The sequence below is a fragment of the Lethenteron reissneri genome, chromosome 46 (genome assembly GCF_015708825.2).
Source record: "Lethenteron reissneri isolate LAM-NWPU_2019-01 chromosome 46, ASM1570882v1, whole genome shotgun sequence".
NCBI classification, from domain to species: Eukaryota; Metazoa; Chordata; class Hyperoartia; order Petromyzontiformes; family Petromyzontidae; genus Lethenteron; species Lethenteron reissneri.
The window spans coordinates 12082760-12097400 of record NC_083824.1 but is presented as its reverse complement, the minus strand read 5'-3'; the positions used below and the strand labels follow the sequence as shown (position 1 = coordinate 12097400).

The following is a 14641-nucleotide window of genomic DNA, read 5'->3' as shown; positions in this document are numbered from 1 at the left end:
GACGATTATTTGAACCGATCCTGGGCCTCCCCTAGGTCGACTCAGCCTCACATGAGTGTTTGGATGCGGTGGATAAACATCGCCACTAGGGAGACAAAGGTAGCCGGGCGTGGTGCTCACTAACAGCACTTGCTCCTACAGTCTGTTTATGGCTATATGGGGGATCTTTGTGGTGTTATGCGTGAGCGTGTGTGAGCGTGTGTCAGTGTGGGCGCGTGTGTGACCGTGCATGTGAGTGTGTGCGCCCGTGTGTGAGCACGTGTGAGCGTGTGTGTGTGAGCGTGCGTGTGTGTGCGAGCGTGCGTGTGTTAGCGTGCGTGTGTGAGCGTGTGTGTGTGAGCGTGTGTGTGAGTGTGTGCGTGCGTTGCCCACCTGCTTGTGCGGGACCTTCGCTCGCCGTGCGATGCGAGCGTGTGGGATTAGCCGTAGTGTCGCCTGGGTTAAGGGTGGGGGTTAGGGTGGGGGTTAGGGGTTAGAGCACGCGATGGACTAAGCTCAGCCAAGCAAACTCCATGCTGTTAATCGCCGCTTTCACAACAATACCAATTGTTAGATTAACAATATTCACTTACACAGGAATCATATTCGTGAACATTATAACGATGACGATGATGTTAATACGGGGTCATGCATCGACTCTCAGAACTCCTATTCAGGAGGGTCCTGCGACATTGGCGAGTTGACCAATTCCATATTACATTAGACTCGTCTGGTGACTGCTGCTGCTGCTGCTGCCACTACTGCTGCTTGTCTGGTGACTGCTGCTGCTACTGCTGCGTTGGCAGTGGTGCACAAGCACAGTGAACTAACTAACTCTTTAACTCTCCTGCGTTCGTCAATAACTCCGCTCCACACACCGCGCCCGCTTCGTATCTCACTGGCAGCAATCGCATCTCCTGGCCACCACCTCGCCGCTCCCCCGAGGGGATTTGAGGGTTTCACAGATCTCCGTGTGACCCACCAACCCCTCACCCCGGATCACGAAACCTGCCGCCGCTGGCAGCGCACCCGGCTCGCCGAGCGACGTTAGCGAGTCGGCGCTTGTGGGGTGGCGCTGTTGGTCGCGGTCGTGGTGGTGATGTGGGGAGCGGTGGCGCAGCGGTTAGCGGACCGTGTTACGAAATCAGCGAACTGAGATTGATTCTCTGGCCAGGACCCACTTCAGTGGCAAGTCAAATTTATTTACTTTTTTGTTTGTTTAGCACAGGACCAAAGGCCCAAAACGTCGATTGGTCAGCCACAAACAGCACCCCCATCAAAGTTGTAATGGATAAGTGTAACGCGTTTGTTGAAGTGAACGAGGTTATTGTTTTTTTAATCACTTTGAGGGGGGGGGGGGAGACAATGGTGACGATAGGAGGGAGATCCACAGTCGAGCAGTGCGAGGAAAGAAGCAGCGAGAGAGAAGCAAGTGTGAGTGTGGTGAGTGGGTGGGTGGGTGAGCGTGTGAGTAGGTGAGAGTTGCGTGAGGAGTGTGAGTGTGGTGAGTGGGTGGGTGAGCGTGTGAGTAGGTGAGAGTTGCGTGAGGAGTGTGAGTGTGGTGAGTGGGTGGGTGGGTGAGCGTGTGAATAGGTGAGAGTTGCGCGAGGAGTGTGAGTGTGGTGAGTAGGTGGGTGAGTGAGCGTGTGAGTAGGTGAGGGTTGCGCGAGTGGTGTGAGTGTGGTGAGTGGGTGGGTGGGTGAGCGTGTGAGCGGGTGAGTGGGTGGCTGACGAGAGGTTGACTTGGTGGCTGACAGCACGGGCGACTCACCTGGACCGCAGCAAACGTGGACTTTGAGGCGATAGCAGCGGGAGTCACCCTTGAGCAGTGGAGTGGCTGTGAATGAGACGTGCTGGTTAGCGTGTGTCCACCCTAGCGTGTGTGTCCACCCTAGCGTGTGTGTGTCCACCCTAGGGTGTGTGTGTCCACCCTAGCGTGCGTGTGTCCACCCTAGGGTGTGTGTGTCCACCCTAGAGTGTGTGTGTCCACCCTAGCGTGTGTCCACCCTAGCGTGTGTGTGTCCACCCTAGCGTGTGTGTGTCCACCCTAGGGTGTGTGTGTCCACCCTAGCATGTATGTGTCCACCCTAGCGTGTGTGTGTCCACCCAAGTGTGTGTCCACCCAAGTGTGTGTCCATCCAAGCGTGTGTTCACCCTAATATGTCGACGTGTGTTTCCATATAGCCACAGTCATACCTGGGTACCCACATGTCCCTTGCCTGTGTCCACCCCCGCGTGTGTAGGTGTCTACGAGGGTTCGGCACGTGCTCGTATCGTAAGGCAATCGGACACCACGAGACACGCGCCGCCCTCCCCACACAGCCACCTCTGCTCGTTGTTGTGTTGCTTCGTATTCTCAACAACGTCGCCAGTGGTGATAATTCTGTGTTTTTCTTTGCAGCGTTGAGCGTCGAGCTAGGACCCACATCTCACAGAGAGGGTCCGTGCCAATAAACATCTTGGCAATTCACCGGCGTTAGCACAAGCGAAGCCTGACTCTACTGATGTTGAACCAGTGCTGCTGAGATTAAGCGCTCCCAGAAAGAAAGCTGTGGGTGGCTGACGAGATGTGTAAAACAACATATAATATATATCGATTTTTTTGTATAGCTGGGCAAATGTGTGAATGAGGCCGATTGTCTGCTTGTTAATTTTGTTCACCACATCACAGGCGGGCGAAGGCAGTGGTGGATCTAGGGGTGGGGTTCACTTCCTCCTTGAGACCCCACGTTGGACTGATGCTGTATTTACCAAAGGAAATACATCAATTTTGTTATTTTTTGTATTAACTTTGTCTCCTATTTATAACGCTTGACATTTTGGGGCCACCCCCTTCCCCCCCCCCCCTCCGTTGGGAATGTTCTCGATCTGTCCTGGTGGGGGGGTTGGCCCAGCCCATCATCCCTTCCTCCTGGGGTCCACAACATTGAGCACCGCACCACTTCGTGCAGAACGCCAACTGTGGTCCCCCCCCCTCCCACCTGCCATAGGAATGTGGAGGTGCATTCATCGCCTCTTCATTTTGTTTGCCGTACAGTGTAATAACCAGTATTGGCCCAACGTTTGGGCATGCAACGTTGGCCCAACGGCAACATGTTTACTCGGAATGACCTGGGTTTGATTACTGACGCAGGCCGCTGTGTGAATGTGTGTGTGTTTAATGAGAACGATGAATAATTTATCTTGACGCTTGTTTACCCAAAGGAAATAAATATACAAAAACAACCGCACAATGACGGCAAGCGGAGGGAACTCACAGATGTAGTAGTAGTCCTGCCCGGGCGCGAACTCGAAGCCCAGCGAGAACGGCGTGAACCGCTGGAACTTCTCGGCGAACCTCAGGGGCGCCCCGTGGTCCCGGTGGTGGGGGCCCCGCTGGAGAGGCCTCCCACAGCGCCACCGCACGGACCCCCTCGAGTGCTCGCAGCGCGCAAACCCCGCGGCGTCCACCATGTGCAGCACGGGCCGCTCCGCCGGGGGGGGCGGCGGTGGCGTGGAGCCCCCCGCCAAAGAGCCCCCCGATTCAGGGCCCTCCAGTTCGGGGGCTGTAGAATGCGGGCAGTAGACGTCCATGTAGTCGTCGATGTGCACGGTGAGCGTGTAATCCCCCGTAAGTAACCTGGACGGGAGGGAGGAGGAGATCGCCGACATTACAAACAGAGACTCGAATTACGAGTTTTAAAGGGAGAACCACCAACGTTGCTTTAAAAAACCTGGCAATAAAAAACAATCGGGTACGTTTTACATGGGCACTATCATTCTCATAGCGCGGGCCGATCATCACGCGCAGGAAGGCGTCGCTGCGTTTGACATCCTGCGATCGTTTCGCGTTAGTTCAACAATGTTGCTGTCTGAACTGGCCTAGGGCACCCCCGGTGGCAGCTGTCCCTGTGTGGCACAAGGCAATCGTCGCCAGAGAAGGCGCTGCTGCTGCTGTTGCTGCTGCTGCACAGTCTCCAGGAGTGCCACGGCAGGAGGCGGCGTTGCTCTATCCAGCGAGTAATTTAGCGATGTGTATCATTTTTCCAACTTGGACCGTGCTTCGTTTAGAATGAGGTCGCGGGGTCGACAACGTCTGAATTGAACGTCCACTCTGAGTGAGGCAGACGGCGCATCGTCGTTCACGGTCAATCCCGCACCCGTTAGGGGCGTGCTGCACGATGTCCGACGTTTCGCCGCGTGTGCCGAGAACCCTCGTTCGTAAACTGAAGACGCTATCCAGGCTCAAACCTGCTGAGCTTCAGAAGTCAGGGCCCGACCTCGCCGCCCTCACGGAGAAATTTTCGCGGGTTTGGGTCCACAATGTAACAGAGACCTATCACTCACCGACTGATGCACTCACTCATTCCTTCACTCACCCAGTACAGTAATTCATTAATTAATCCATGTTTATTCATCGACCCACTAATTAATTAATGCATTCGACAAGGCACTCGGTAACTCACCGATTCACATCCACAGTGGGACGGGTGGCAACCCTAACCATGCATCTCTCTTCATCCCAAGTTCCCTGTCCGCTTCGTCTCCCCATTCCTCTTCCCGCACTCCCCATGTGGCTCCTATCCACTCAGTTTCACACTGTGTATGTACGCGTGTTGAACTTCTTTCGCACCGTACGTAGCCAACCGTGCTAATCGGAGGTTCGGAGGAAGGAAAACAAACTAAACACAACAAGCTGTTCTAAATAAATTAGTTTTCAGTTTGGATTATTTTGAAATGCATAGCTCCAGTGGCTTCCTAACATCGGAAGCAAGAGCATTCCAGACGGCCGCAGAAGCGCATCTGAAAGCGCGCGATGCTTTGGCCGTCTTTGTTCGATGGCCAGCAGCCAAAAGCCGCGGGGAAGATGCCCGCCGGAGTTCGCGTGATGGTTCACACTCTCCTGACGAGATCAGCGAGGTGGTGTTGTGGTCCATCTGTGGCCAGCACTTCGTGTGTGTGACGAGTGCGACCTTTCTCACAATGCCTTCGTTCGGCAACCGAAAGCCGATGGAGCTCGGCGAGCGCCGGACGCACGCGGTCGGATCTTGCAGTGTCCGCCACGACACGTGCCGGGGAGCCGTGTGCACGCTGCTCACGCGGGTTTTTGTTTTGCCAGACGTCCCGTAGAGGAGGAGGAGGTGAGTGGCAATCATCGAGCCTTGTCGACATCACTTTCCCGACACGTCTCCCCCCCCCACCCCCCTGATCACCCTCCCCACCCCCCCTGATCACCCTCCCCACCCCCCCTGATCACCGGGAGGGTCGCCGGGGCTCCCACGGGAGGCCGCTGTCCCCGTCCCCGGCGACTCCCGCAAACATCCTGAGAGGCGGCAGCCAAACAGCGCCAAGTGGCGGCGGCGGTGCGTCAACAGCGGCGCACGCGAGCCGCGTCCCCCCTCCCTCTCGCGTGAGGCGGGGGAGGTTAAAAGCGCCATTCTCTGAGAGCCGGGGTGTTGTTTATGACTTGGCCGTGGCTACGGCTCTTAATTATTAATTGCCCGCGGTTATCTCCCTCCCCTCTCCCTCCTTCCCCGAGTGGCGGCGTTGTTGTTTTCGCGCTAAACTCCGCGGCGGCGGCGGCGTCGTCGGCATTGTGCGCGCGCCGCAGGATGTGAACGCTCCGCACGCCGCTTCCTTCGCTTCCGAGTTCCCACAGCGCCCCGCCACCACCAGCACCACCAGCAGCAGCAGCAGCAACAGAAACAGCAGCAGCACCCACCACCAGCACCACCACCACCAGCACCACCAGCACCACCACCAGCAGCAGCACCACCAGCAGCACCAGCACCACCACCAGCAGCAGCACCCACCAGCACCACCAGCACCACCAGCACCACCAGCACCACCACCACCAGTAGCAGCGAGTGTGCGGGACCCTCTCCTCCTGCTGCCCCTCAGCACCCACCACCAGCAGCAGCAGCAGCAGCCATGGCCAACAGCAGTGACCCCCCCACACCCCGCTGGCCACTCGCTCGGTGCACTGTCACGCGTCCGTGTCTCGCAGTGGCTCACAACCCACACGGCTTAGAACCCCGTGTTCTGGTCCAGGGAAACCGAGTTTTCAGGTCCATACGGCGTACAGCCGTTTCAATACGGGCAAAAAAACATTTGTGTTGTCTCTTTGTTTGTGTTTCTCCCTTGTGATGGGACTTTGTAGGATGAACGTTGAGATGTATAAGGGGCACGGGGTGACCAATAAGGTCTGAGTTGGTCTCTAATAAGGTCGGGCACTGATAGGGGTGGACAGGGATGGACTGTCACGCGACAGACCTCGCAGGTGCCGTGGGTTGACCGACTGACTGAGATGCCTGACTGGCCGTGCACCCAGCCGTGGCCCCTGCTGTGCCAAACGACACCAGCGCCACCAGCGCCACAAGCAGCAGCAGCAGCCACCACCTCGGAGAATGGCGTGATGAGGTGATGTCGTGAGCAGGGTGATGGCGCAGTGGTTAGAACTCTCGTGCCTCACCACAGCAAGAAGCCAGCAGACATGCCAACCCTGTGACAACTTGGCTGTCTAACATTTGCCCCAGTTTTTGTAAGGGCCTGGGTTCGACTCCCGACCCGTCCGCCTTGCCGTGCGGAGTGGACGTGTCTCTGCAGGAGAGTGAGAGTGCTCGTTGGAGTCGTCCCTACGTTCTCTCTACGCCAACTCTGTATGGGGTTGCCTCCAGGTTCTCTGATTTCCTCCCTCCCACAGCCAGAATAAAACCCACAACACACAGTGTTAGCCGGTATCGGGCTGGAAAACATCCCACATCTGACATCACCTGCACATTACTCAACAGGGATCACACCGCAGGAGCAGTAACATCGCCCCCTACTGCGGATACTTGACAGCAGGAACCTCTCCTGAGAGAGGGAGAGTCTTGAGACACGGTGAGGCTTTCCTGGGTAAAACTAGCAGAATATATTATTGGTTCTTTCGATAAAGTCACGTAGAAGGAAAATAACAAAATAATAAAAATAAAACATAAAAAAAATCTCACGACGTTTCGGCCACAACGCAAGCAGCCGTCCTCAGGTGAAGAGCAGAGCTGTCGGAAAGTCATGAGGACGCTGTCTTTCCGACTTTACCAAAAGAACCAAGAATATGAATCCCTGCAGTCACGAAAGCTTTAAATCAAAATTTAGCAGAATATAAGCAACAAAAACATCATCAGATTCGACTCCTTCCTACCTTCTTTTTCCACATCCCATCAGCCACAAAGCTTTTCCTCGAGTGCATTTGTTCGGCAGCCTTAGTTCAACACGAGCAAAACTCTGCGACATTCATCGCCTCATCAGCAAGGCCAGACTTGCTGGTGAACTGCCAAATGTTCATAGACAAGGACCCCCTCCCCCTCTTAGGCTTCGATGCTAGGTGCCGTAACACCGACCAGAATCAGAATCTTTATTTTTCCTGGAGAAATCCGATGAGCTATGAAGCTCTTTTTCACATGGGATCCCGTAGTGACTGAAGCCGTGTTGGCTGATGGGATGTGTGACGAAGACACGTGTGTATTTAATGTGGAGGGGCAGATGTGGGAAGGAGGCACGTGTGCGTATTTATGTCGTTGAATGATGACCAGGGTGCTGACCATGGTGTACAATTGTTGTTGTGGCACGTGTCGATTCATGTCGCGAAGGGTCTGCCCGCATTGCCAAAATGGCCATTTCCATTTTTACAGTGTCTATAGTTATAGAGTGTATTTAAAATCACAGTCCAAGACTTAGTGTGGCGAGTGGGTGAGTGAGAGTGAGTGAGCGAGTGGGTGAGTGTGCTGTTACCTGTAGTTTGGTGAGTGGGTGAGTGAGAGGGTGAGTGTGTTGTTGTCACCTGTAGTGTGGTGAGTGGGTGAGTGAGCGGGTGGGTGAGCGAGTGTGTTTTTGTCACCTGTAGTGTAGTGAGTGGGTGAGTGAGAGGGTGGGTGAGCGAGTGAGTGAGTGTGTTGTTGTCACCTATAGTGTGGTGAGTGGGTGAGTGAGTGAGTGTGTTGTTGTTGTGAGCTGCAGCGTGGTAGTTGAACACAGTGTGGTGAACGAGACAAAGGAGTCAGCCTCCTAGACCGATGCCTCCGTTTATCCAGGATGGCCTCACTCTGAGTCTCAAGACTCCTTTTCCGGAGGCTCCTGCTACAATGGGATGTTTGGCCAAATCCCCTTTTAACTCGGGAGTTGTTTTGTTTCCTGATTGAGGGGGGGGGGGGAAGCAGGAAATCGAAGCAGCCAGAGAGAAAAAAAATCTCATCTCTCGTGCGAGCCGGCCACGTTCTCACAGGCGGATTCACCAGCCGACTTGCTGTGTTACCACATCCGCACCGCCACTTCCCCAGCTCAGCGGATTTTGGGAGAGTTTCTCAAATCTCTCGCGTGGTCCGCAAACCCTTGCCTCTGCAAAGCCACAGCCGGTGGGTGCCCTGCGAGCTGCATCATGGAAGTTCGCCCCCCACCCCCCAACGACGTCGCGAATAAGAGACGTTGTACTGCACTGTGATGGAATCTATGCCACCGAACGGGCCGTCTGTGTGCTGCTGTACTGCGTCCACAACGAAGGAGGTTATAACTGACAAAGTAAATAAGTATGCATTTCGTCTCCTGCCGTACATTATTTGTCTCTGAACACACAACATATATATAAATAAATAAAAATTTTTACATGTCACATAAGCCTCACGCGCCTTCTTCGTGATTATCTTGTGTTTTGTATTACAGGACTCCTCTATTTACGAACATTCGACTTACGAACTTTTAGAGATACGAACAACCTGTCCACATGTTGAGTTGCCTGTCCGGACTGAGAGTCGTAAGTTCAACCACCGCGCAATCAATGGCGGTGGTGGCATCCGCATCTACAGGAGATTATATAACTTTTAAAGCCACTCCCCGTGTTAAGTGTACATGCCGTGCAACATGTTTGGAGTCGACAGGAGTAAAGTTGGACTTATGAACAAATCGACTTACGAACAGACCTGGAACCTAACTCGTTCGTAAGTAGAGGAGTCCCTGTTTCCAGTTTTGTGTCGAGCTACAGAGAAGGCCCTGGCCAATTCACATCTGGCGGTGCACCACAGTGGTTGTTGGTGCCAAGCAAGCCTCGCGTTGCTGCTGACGAGACGCTGCCTGTGTTGAACCGATGCTGTTGCAATGATGGCACTCTCAGAAGAACGGCTGTGTGGCTGATGGAATGTGTAAAAAATATGCGGATTGTATTTTTTATGGGGGGAGTCGGAAATTAGGAGGCAGACTGCTTATTTATTTATTAACTTGAATGACGATTGTCTATCTGTGTGATCAGCGTCTGAGTCACTGCGTTCAAGGGAGGAGGAAGGTTCCAGGATTTTGTCCAACACCTGTCGTGGGTGTCTCTTACTCACCCCTCGCCACCACGAGGAATCCCGACTTACACGTCACCCCGGGATTACCTCACCGACTCACCTGTTACCTCACCTACCCTCTCACAAACACATTACCTCATCTACTCACCTACCTGTTGACTCACCTACCTGTCACCTCACCTACTCACCTGGTAGCTCACCTACTCACCTGGTATCTCACCTACTCACTCACCTATTAACTCGCCCACCTGTTAACGCACCTACTCACTGACCAGTTACCTCGCCTACTCACCTGTTAACTCACCTAATCACTCACCACCCGTTAACTCACCTACTCACTCACCTTTTACCTCACTTATTCACTCACCCACCTGCTAACCCACATAATAGCTCACCTGCCACCTGTTTCCTCACCTCGCGTTTAACTCTTCCCATGTCACTCTCCCTCCCTCACCTCCCTGTGCCCCCTCCATCATAACAATAATAATATAACTTACATTTGTAACGCGCGTGTCATCCGTAGGTCCCAGTGTGCCACCGTGTATGGAAAGCAGGGAGTAGACTAAGCCTGCAGGGTACACGGCCAGGGCTATGGGCTAAAGGCCACTTTAGAAAGGTGAGTTTTCAAGACAGAGCTAAACATCTAGAACGACGCCGTCTGACTCGCAAAGGAAACGCGTCTCGGAGTCTGGGAGCTGCACGGTGCCAAGCACGATTCACCGCATCGCGCACTTTCAGATGCGCTTCTGCGGCCGTCTGGAAAGCTCTTCCGATATCAGGAAGCCACTGGAGCCATGCACTTTTAAGTCTACATTGAAAACGTATTTCTTTAGAACTGCTTTTTTGTGTTGAGTTTGTTGTCCTTCCCCCGCACCTCCGATTATAGCGGTTGGCTACGTACGTTGCGAAAGAACTTCAACATACACACATTCCCCCAGCAACAAACGCCTTGCGCTCGGAGTCCTGAGCAGGAGGCGATCCGAATATCTCAAGGATCTCGTTGGGGAGTCAACACGGAACGAGTTCCCCGTGCCCCCCCCCCACCTCACCCCCCGCCGCCCTCCTCACCTGTGGTTGCTGCTGTTCCAGTAGACGGCGAAGCGTGCGCTGGAGCAGCGCCCGACCCCGCAGAGAAGCAGCAGCAGCAGCGGCAGCAGCAATGGCAGCGGCGGCGGTAGCGGCAGCAGCGGCATGACCGGGCCGCGACTTCCCCCCTCCTCCTTCTCCTCCGCTCCCCTCTCCGCCTCTTCTCCCTGTGCCCGGCTGCTCGCCCGCTCGGCCCCGAGCTGATCCCGCTCGGCCGCGAGCTGATCCCGCTCGGCCGCGTCAGTGTCAAGATCCGATTCCGGTGCTGATCACGAGATCATCCCGGGACTTGAGTCTCCACGTGACGCCGCCGCTTGTGGTGCTGACGCCGGTCCCGTTCGCTGAGTGAGCCGGGCGATGGCCACGAGACGAGTCTGGCCTGGTCAAGACCTTGATCCCGGGGCTGCTCCCGTGTGGCCGCTCTCTACCGTGAACCGAGTTGACCTCTAGCCCATCCGAGGCTGGTCGTGATGGACGTCAGCTGTGCACGGCACCACCTCCACCCTCCCTGGCTCCTGTTGGGGCGTGAAGGGCAGGCACCGGGAGATTGAAACAGTTGCTGAGCCGCACGACGACAAGGGGCCAGAGACAAGCAGCACGGTCAAAGTTGTGACACACACGAGTGTGTAACACGCGTATTTACTCGAGCAGGGTCAGAGCTTGGGGGGAGGAAGGAGACGATGGGAGGGAATGTGCCGTGGAGTGTGGTGAGTATGTGGGTGAGTGAGAGGGTGAGTGCGTGTGTTGTTGAGTGAGTTGTCACCTGCATTGTAGTGAGTGAGTTGTTGAGTGTTGGCGAGTGTGTTGTTGTGACATGTAGTGTGTTGGTGATTGGTGAGTGTGTTGTTGTGACATGTAGTGTGTTGGTGAGTGTGTTGTTGTGACATGTAGTGTGTTGACGAGTGTGTTGTTGTGACATGTAGTGTGTTGGTGAGTGTGTTGTTGTGACATGTAGTGTGTTGGTGAGTGTGTTGTTGTGACATGTAGTGTGTTGGTGAGTGTGTTGTTGTGACATGTAGTGTGTTGACGAGTGTGTTGTTGTGACCTGTAGTGTGTTGGTGAGTGAGTTGTTGTGATCTGTAGTGTGTTGGTGAGTGAGTTGTTGTGATCTGTAGTGTGTTGGTGAGTGTGTTGTTGTGATCTGTAGTGTGTTGGTGAGTGCACTGTGTGTGGTGTGTAGTGTGTTGGTGAGTGTGTTGTTGTGACCTGTAGTGTGTTGGTGAGTGCACTGTGTGTGGTGGTGAGTTCGTGAGTGAGTTGTAGAGATACCTGGCAGTGTGCTGGCTGGGTACAGCCGTGGGTGCACGAGACGACACGGACGGTGCCTGGCTGGCTGCAGCAGGCAGCAGACAGGAGGCGCGGTGAGGTGAGGCGTGGTGTGAGCTAAGCTCTTCTGACCCCGCACAGAGCTCGACTGGGAGTATGATGATGATGAAGCTGGGAGGAGGAGGAGGAGCCACACCAATGGGTGGGTGGCTGGGAGGAGGGGGCAGACCGCAAGGAGACACGGACAAGTCAATATTTACACGCGGCAGGCGTGCGGCTGCGGGCGAGGGCGTGCTAGCGATGAGTGTGTGTTGTTGTTGTTGTGTATTAGGTGCGCGTCTATGTTGGGAGAGAGTGTTCATGGTGAGCGCGCTGCGCTACGAACCCGGCCGGCCCGAGTTCGATTCCCGCTCACGGCCACCACCACCGAGTGACGATGATCTGAACCGGTCCTGGGTCTTCCAGGGTCGACTCAGCTTCAAATGAGTACCCGGCGCGGTGTCAAACATCGCCGCTCGGGATACAAAGGCGGGCGGGCGTGGGGCTGGCCCCCACCCCCTCGTGTGTCGTACCGGCCTTCACAGGCGCTGCTCAATAATATCACTCTTGCCCTAACAGTGTGTTACAGGCTATGGGGGTGATCTTTATCTTTGCCATGTCTTTGTGTGCCGTAGGTGTTCCGTAACAGCCAGCACTTGCCCCGTCAGTGTGTGAAGGCTATAGGTTGTGGGGTTTGGATCTTTGTCTTTGCGTCTCTGCGTCGAGGGGCGCCGCGGTGGCGTGGAGATACCATCTCGTCTGAGTGGCGAGCCCACACGAGACGTGATGGTGAGACGGTGTGATGGTGAGGTGGTGTGATGGTGAGATGGTGACGTGGTGACGTGGTGAGGTGGTGTGATGGCGAGGTGGTGTGATGGTGAGGTGGTTGTGCCGCCTGTCTGCGCGGAGTCCGCGTGGATTGTTCGCCGGGTCTCTTTGGGTTTTGCTCGTCTAGAAAAACGCACTCGCGTTTACATGATGTGGCTGCTACAATACATTTTTGCGTGGTGATGCTATCAGCCACTTCGGTGATGAATTGTCATTGTGTGTAGCCAGGTCACCTCTGAAAGCGAGCGCAAAGCTTAGTGCGCTTTACCTGGTGAATGCAATGGCTTAGTTGATGTGTATTTCTGGCCACCCCACCCCCTCGTGTCCCGAGCCGGCCTTCATCGCCAACAGCACTTGTCCCACCAGTCTGTTGAGGCTACACGGGGTATCTCTGTCTTTGTAGGCAGCGCCATTCCCTGTTCACCTTGGGGTGCGACAGAGATGTCTTCTGGCCCCAACACTATTTTACATCTTCTTTAACCACGTAATTCGAGAAGCCTCCCATGGCTGTACCGGAGGAATTTCCATTTGGTACAGATACAAGAGGAGGCTGATTGATGACCGGGTGCGGTCTAGCGATGGCTCCCTATCGGTGAGCCATGTTATCTCTGCTGATGATCTGGTAATTGCTGCTCACTCTGAGGAGTTGGAGACCGCTGCCAAACCTGGAGCATGCGACTACGAATTGGGGACTTGCCAGCAGCCCAATCAATACAAAGCAACTTTGCTGGGTATTTTATGTAATCAAATTCTCCACCTTGTCCACTCTCCCCACGAGTGATGGGGGGCAGGTGTGGAGAGTTCCCACACCTGGGCAGTTTGGCAGCGGAGGTCTCACTGCAAATCAGTCGATCGGCATTATCTTTATTATCTTTTCATCAGCTGCGTGCCGCTGTGTGGAAGATTCCTCCCTTGGCTATCACTCCACGCGAAGCCCACATGCCCAGCCACGGCATGCCCAAACAGCTTCTGTTCGGCCGAATAGAGGGGGCTAAACGGGCTTGGCACAGGCTAAAAAAGAGATAGACTGGTACACGAGTGGGTGGGTGACTGAGCGAGTGGGTGGTACGGGCTGTATGTTTTTGTTACTTTTTTCGCACCGTACGTAGCCAATCGTGATAATGGGATGTGCGCGGGTAGGACAACACATTAAATACAAAAAGTAGTTGTAAAAAATCAGTTTTCAATCTAGATTTAAAAGCACATAGCTCCGGTGGCTTCCTAATATCGGAAGGGAGAGCGTTCCAGACGGCCGCAGAAGCGCGTCTCAAAGTGCGATGCAGTGACCGTATTTGTTCGACGGCTATCCAAAAGCCGCTGCGAGGATGACCGGCGTTCGCGTGATGGTTTATGCTCCTTGACGAGATCAGCAAGTTATCGTGGTTCATTTGTGGCGAGCACTTTGTGTGTAATGAGTATTCGGCTGATGTGATGCCAAATGATCTAAAGTTGAGTGGATTTTCCGATGACCGGTACCAGCGGTGTCAGGATCGGCCTCTATGGAAGAGGCTCGTGAAGGACGCTGCTGGGCAGTTGGAGGCAGTCGCCTTCAAAGGACAACGAAAGGCAGAGGAGCGATCCTCACAATCATAAGCGGAGCGCCGGGCGGCTAAACGCAGCCAGGTGGCACAGTGGGGAGCACAGGTGATGCGTCTGTCAGTCATCTCAATCAAGTGGGTCTGTCCCGTGACCTCCCATCGAGCCTTCTACACTTCATGAGGCCTCAAAGTGCACCTAGCCTGGCACAAGCGCCGTGGTGACGTCACCGCCAATTAGGGGCGAGCGGCCTCTGCTGTGTTTGTGTCTAGAGGGGAGCGGCGGCGCAATGGTTAGCGCACCAATTCCCGCTCACGACCAATATCAGTGGCGAATATTTGGACCGGTCATGGGCCTCCCTTAGGTCAACTCAGCCTTAAATAAGTACCTGGTGCGGTGTGTAAACATCAGCAATGGTGCTCGCTAACAGCACTTGCCCCAAAGGTCTGTTGAAGGCTACACGAGAGATCTTTGTCTTTTTGTGTCGGTGTATGTTGTTGGCATGTGGGTGTATTGTGTGTCTGTGAAAGCCTCAACTGTACAGGTATGGTGGGAATCTTTGTTTGAATGTGTGTGTATTGTGTATACAGTGCGTATCTTGTGATACA

General features: G+C 54.5%; 1 protein-coding gene across 1 annotated transcript in view; it reads right to left on the bottom strand.

Moving 5' to 3' along the window:
- LOC133354060 (ephrin-A3-like) overlaps nucleotides 1–11767 on the bottom strand; it is a 13788-nt gene extending 2021 nt beyond the window's left edge. Inside the window, exons 1-5 of the mRNA XM_061570610.1 lie at nucleotides 11634–11767; nucleotides 10347–10879; nucleotides 3237–3598; nucleotides 1751–1816; nucleotides 373–435 (exon numbers count right to left, since the gene is read on the bottom strand). Of these exons, the coding sequence (XP_061426594.1) occupies nucleotides 373–435; nucleotides 1751–1816; nucleotides 3237–3598; nucleotides 10347–10471 (616 nt within the window). The 5' untranslated portion in view covers nucleotides 10472–10879; nucleotides 11634–11767. The remainder of the gene's footprint in view (nucleotides 1–372; nucleotides 436–1750; nucleotides 1817–3236; nucleotides 3599–10346; nucleotides 10880–11633) is intronic.
- Between the last annotated feature and the right edge of the window lie 2874 nt (nucleotides 11768–14641).